General features: G+C 38.8%; 1 protein-coding gene across 1 annotated transcript in view; it reads right to left on the bottom strand.

Moving 5' to 3' along the window:
• Smp_156920 (putative activating signal cointegrator 1 complex subunit 3, helc1) overlaps window positions 1-6,000 on the bottom strand; it is a gene marked incomplete at both ends in the record, with an annotated part of 89,004 nt that continues 83,004 nt past the window's right edge. Inside the window, 2 exons of the mRNA XM_018797713.1 lie at window positions 1-114; window positions 5,256-5,327. Of these exons, the coding sequence (XP_018652727.1) occupies window positions 1-114; window positions 5,256-5,327 (186 nt within the window). The remainder of the gene's footprint in view (window positions 115-5,255; window positions 5,328-6,000) is intronic.

The following is a 6,000-nucleotide window of genomic DNA, read 5'->3' as shown; positions in this document are numbered from 1 at the left end:
TCAATTGTATTTATACGCATTGTTGCGTGAATCAACTGGACGTCGTTTAACTCGGGATAGATCAGGTGATAAATTACAATTCATTGACATGGAAAACACTTTGTAATTGATTACCTGAATTAACGAAATAGATAACAACAAGAAACAATGACTGAACATGATAAACTTTTTTAATTATTGTTTTATTCATGTGATTTTGTTTAACTGCTCTTCGTAGTTGGGGTTAGATCGGCAAATTCTTTAATGCTCAATAAGTGTTCCACAAGCTGTACATTGGATTTCAAGTTTTAATATTTACTATTAATGTGTTATTCATCTAGCGAGTAGGTTGTACTACATTGGACATTTTTAAAGTAGATAGTTGCAAATAACTTGCGTTGTTTGAAATCAAATGTTTGGTGAAAATTAAACTTTAATATTTAACAGTAATCAACCACTACGGATCATCGTTGAACAATCAGTTGAGTGGAACTCATCACTATACGTCAACTTCATCGACTATGAGAAGGCGTTTGACAGCGTGGATAGGAGGACATTATGGAAACTTCTTCGATACTATGGAGTTCCTGAAAAGATTGTCAACATTATCCAAAACTCATACGATGGACTACAGTGCAAAGTCGTGCATGGAGGACAGCTGACAGATGCATTTCCAGTAAGGACCGGAGTCAGACAAGGCTGTCTACTCTCCCCATTCCTCTTCCTTCTAGTGATTGACTGGATTATGAAGAATTCGACATCTGAGGGGAAATACGGAATACAATGGACTTCTCAGAATAAATTAGATGATTTGGACTTCGCAGATGACCTAGCCCTCCTCTCTCATACACACGAACAAATGCAGATGAAGACCGCAAATGTAGCAGCAGCCTCCGCATCGATAGGCCTCCACATTCACAAAGGAAAAAGCAAGATTCTCAAATGCAACACGGAGAACACCAACCCAATCACACTTGATGGCGAAACTCTAGAAGAAGTGGAAACATTCAAGTACCTGGGGAGCATCGTTGATAAACAAGGAGGATCAGATGCAGATGTAAAGGCGAGGATTGGCAAAGCAAGGGCAGCATTTTTACAATTGAAGAACATATGGAACTCAAAACAACTCTCAACCAATTTCAAGGTCAGAATCTTTAATACGAACGTCAAGACAGTCCTACTGTATGGAGCTGAAACGTGGAGAACTACTACGACTATCATCAGGAAGGTACAAGTATTTATAAATAGTTGTCTACGCAAAATACTCAACATCCATTGGCCGGATACTATCAGCAACAGCGTTTTATGGGAGAGGACAAACCAGCTTCCAGCTGAATAGGAAATTAAGAAAAGACGTTAGAATTGGATAGGACATACATTAAGGAAATCACTAAACTGCATCATAAGGCAATCCCTAACTTGGAATCCAGAAGGGAAGCGGAAAAGAGGAAGGCCAAAGAACACACTACGCCGGGAAATAGAAGCAGATATGGAAAGGATGAATAGCAACTGGAAAGAACTGGAAAGGAAGGTTCAGGACAGAGTTGGATGGAGAATGCTGGTGAGCGGCCTATGCTCCTCGACGAGGGGTAACAGGCGTAAGTAAGTAACCACTAAACAAATGACCCAAAATTACAAGGTATAATATACCTGATAAAAGTTTAAGGATATTGAGGATAACCTGAGATCATGTGACTGAAAATAGAGTTGTCGTTCTTCAGTCTTTTTATATAATTAAACTCTGATCAATTAGTTGATAGTATTTTTATCGATACGATTAAAAATACCATTGAGACAATATCTTTTATCTATTAAGTTACAGCCCCCAAATGCTCTCGTACGGTCGTGAGTGGGAAAAGTCCACTGTCCCTCTCCAAACACGCTCACATGGCCACACGTACACAGCCACTTCCACGGAAACCCTACTGACTGACCTCTCGTAGCCGCAGTGTTGTTTACGACATTGAAAGGACGAAAAGCGAATGTATGGTGCTTTAGTCGGGTTGGTGGATGCAGAGAGTTCACCCAAGAAAGTTGCAAGAACCTCACTGAAAACCAATCGTGCCCAGGAGCTCCAAGATCCTGAAGGAACAAATGGAGTATGAATCAACTGTTGGTCACTGGCTACAATAGAACTGCATCTTCTTACGTTGCTCCACTTTTTTGTGGATTAGATTTTTAGATCAAAGGCTCAGAGTGTAGCCATCGAAGAAAACCACCTGCTTCGGTTTGGGCGACCGGACAATATCCCAGCCCTAACACAAATCACCGATAACTGTGTAGCGCATATTTATTTGGTGCCCCCTTGTACCAATGTTTATGTGTTTACACAAAATAAAATTAATTAATTAAGTTACAGTATTTATTCAAATTATTAAACCAGTATATGAATAAAAAAATTGACATAAAACGAAATAAGGTTATATTTAAGACTAATAGACTAAAATCGCGTGTGAAATCTCATCAAAGTAAAACGCCCCCATGAGAAGACAACAAATACACTGAACAAGGTAGTGGTGTTGTGTAGTAGGACTGTAAATCGTGTTGTTCAAGTTGTATGAAGATTAATAAGTTTTCTTTTCAAAAAATTACTGTATAGGGTATTTTACTATTAGCATTAGAATACGCCGACATAGTTTTATTCGGTGAAGACGCTGACAAAATGCAGTCTTCTGACCACTATAAGCAACAATGCAGGCATGTTCGGAATGCGATTCTCTCCCTCGAAGTGCAAAATGTTACTTCACGATTGGGTTGCATCGACACCTGAACTAATGATAGGGAGTGAAGTAGTTGAGCGTGTTGACTACTTCACTTATCTTGGGAGTCTCATCAGCCCTTGTGGTCTGGTGTGTGACGAAATCTCAGCACGGATACAGAAGGCTCGTCTAGCTTTCGCCAACTTGCGTCATTTATGGCGTAGGCGAGATATCCGTCTAGCAACAAAAGGACGGGTTTACTGTACAGCAGTTCGCTCCGTCCTACTTTATGGCAGTGAAACATGGCCCATAAGAGTAGAGGATATTCGTAGACTACTAGTTTTTGATCACAGGTGTCTTCGAAGCATTGCACGTATATCCTGGGACCACCGGGTAAGTAATACAGTTGTTAGGAAACGAGTACTAGGTAAGGATGGAAAATCGATTGATGAAGTAGTGAAACTTCATCAGTTGAGATGGCTGGGACATGTGTTACGTATGCCCAACCACTGACTGCCCCGACGTGCGATGTTTTACGGCGTAAGAATAGGTTGGAAGAAAGCTAGGGGCGGCCAGACTAAAACGTGGCATAAATCCATGAAGTCACTGACAAGTGGACTGAGTCATGTTGGTAGGTGTAGACTACCTGGTTGGGATTCGCGAGATGATAGCAACCGATGGTTAGAGACCTTGAATGACATGGCTCAAAATCGTTTGCAATGGCGAAGGTGCATCCACTCTTTGTATTCTACCAACTTCTAATCTTCTGAATTCCTCATGTCTCTATCTTTTTCTCTTTCCAAATTTATTTCACTGTACTATACTCCTTCAATAATTTCTTCAAACCCTAATCTTTTGGATTTCTGATTATACTCTTACTACTTCTACCACTATGGGATTTGAATCGACAACTGCATCTCTGTGCTAATGTGGTATGGCAACTCGAACTGATGTACGTACGTACGAAGTTCTACGTTGTGACTGACTGACTGACGTAATAAAAAACTGAACCTATCCTGATAAACATAATCTAGGAACATTCAAGTCAAGTAGAACTCTAACGTAAACAAAAAACAAAATTGTCTTAAAAGTAGTAGGAGAATTCTTCCTATTTATAACCACACATCCGGTTAGACACAAATGCTCTGGTACGACCGAGTGTGGGGAGAGTCAGCTCTCCCTCTCGAAATGCTCTCACATGGCCACGTGTATATAGCCTATGCCAGGGAAGTCCTGTTCACTACCTTCTCGTGGCATTACTATTGTTTACGAAATTGAGAGGACGAAAAGTGAATGTCCGGTGCTTTAACCGAGTTGGTGGACAAGGCGAGTCCACCTAGGGGAATTGGAAAACCCTGATTCCAAACCAATAGTGCAGATGGGCTACAGTATCCTGAGGGAACAAATGGTGTATGAATCAATCGTTGGTCACCGGCTACCATAGGAATGCATCTCCTTACGATGCTCCACTGCCTTGTGGATCGGACCTTTAGGTCAAAGGCTAGGGGTGTGGCCCCCTAAGAAAACCACCTGTTTCGGTTTGAGCACCTGGGTAGTATCACAGCACTCACACAAATCAAATGAGATCTGTGCGGCGTATATGTATTCGGTGCCCCTTTGTACCAATATTTATGTGTTCAAATAAATAAATAAATAAATTAGAACCATTCAGATGCATTAAATTTTTATCTTCCTTATACACACATTTTATTTCATTAATTCATACTTTATTTTCGAACCGTATATTCGATTATTGATGTTTTTTATTACAACTAATACTATTATTACCTCTGATAGTCTAGGATTTGCTCTGGCAATTTTATTTCTTCGTACTAATTGAATGTAGTAACTTAAACCTATGTACACATGTCCCAAGTTCTACGTTGCTTGCTTATGGTTGAGTGACTTACGAACCAGAAGTATACTAACACAAATAAGTCTTTCTAACATGAAGGGAAATCACAGAAAACAAATGAGACATTCTACAATTTCAAACTTTTAGATATAAACATATCTGAAAAATCTATAACTAATCATAAGATCAGTGAAAATAAGAAATAATTTCTCATTCACCAGGAGTCTTCGCACCTGGGTGGTCGTATCATAAGATTCGTCACTAAAACAGCCAGTCAAATAATCACACAATTATCTGTCTCAGTATCTTTCCAGGGATTTTTCCTCTAACTTCAAGGTCATTTGATTACCACATAAACATTCGTTGGTTTGTATATCTAAAATAACCATGTGAGTAGACTTCTGTTCGGATAATTGTTTTGTATGACCAGTCCTCATTCCCATACAGACATACACCCAAAAAAAGTATAGCTTAAAGCTGGGCTCATAAATTTGTAAATAGACCACTATAAAATTCTATTAATTAAATTCAGTCTATGGACACTTTTGCACAGTCCTATGATGCCTGCTATTGATTGGCTGACTGACTGACCGATAGTTGTTAATTGTTGAATATTCTCGAACTAATCAGTACAGTGTTTTAACGTAGACTTAAAAAATTATGATCGTAATAACAATCACAAAATAATTTAAATGAATCATTCCAGAAAACTGCGAACTCACCTCATCAAAAAATCGATCCAACAGAAGATCTTGTGGACTTCCAGGACTTATACTACTGACCGAATTACAATTCTTTAAAATATAAAAGTGAAAATAAGAGCTACAAGTGAATTGAACAGAAGGGACAATAGGGAAGAAAAAGCTTTCTGATGAAAAACAGTATTTTAATAAAATACTATGAATATTTGGAAGCCTTATTTGCTACATGTATTTGGCGGTACACTTTTCAACTCCAGAAAGGAGCTAACACAACATTTGATATTATCTAGGAAACTGGATTATTGAATAGAAATAAGTATTGTATTGTGTAGAAATAAGTCAACGCAAAATGTCTTATATAAGCTTTATGCATTGGTACGTTTACCCTCTACGTGTTTGAGTTCCAATGTCAAGTCAATGTGATGTAGCTGCTGTAGAATGTAGGCTCTAACTCTTTAATCCGTCTATCACCAACAACGTGGAGCGTGTTGCAGATGTGCTCAGGTCACGTTACTAACTACATGAGCACGAAGAGACAACATTAATAAGATCGGTAGCAAGGAAATCGAAATAACGTACAAATAATGTTAATAAGGAGTAAGCACTGATGACATAGTTTGAAACGATAGTGTGAAAAAGTTTCAATGAAAGAATACTGGAATTCAAAATTGAGAGGAAGATAAAGAATGAATGGGACTGTATCACTGAGAACAATTGTGAACCATATCAAGTAAAGTCTTCAACCACGGATCACGGTTACCTGGCA

The sequence above is a fragment of the Schistosoma mansoni genome, chromosome 5, assembly GCF_000237925.1.
Source record: "Schistosoma mansoni strain Puerto Rico chromosome 5, complete genome".
Classification (NCBI taxonomy): Eukaryota; Metazoa; Platyhelminthes; class Trematoda; order Strigeidida; family Schistosomatidae; genus Schistosoma; species Schistosoma mansoni.
This window is presented reverse-complemented; position numbering and strand designations above follow the sequence as displayed.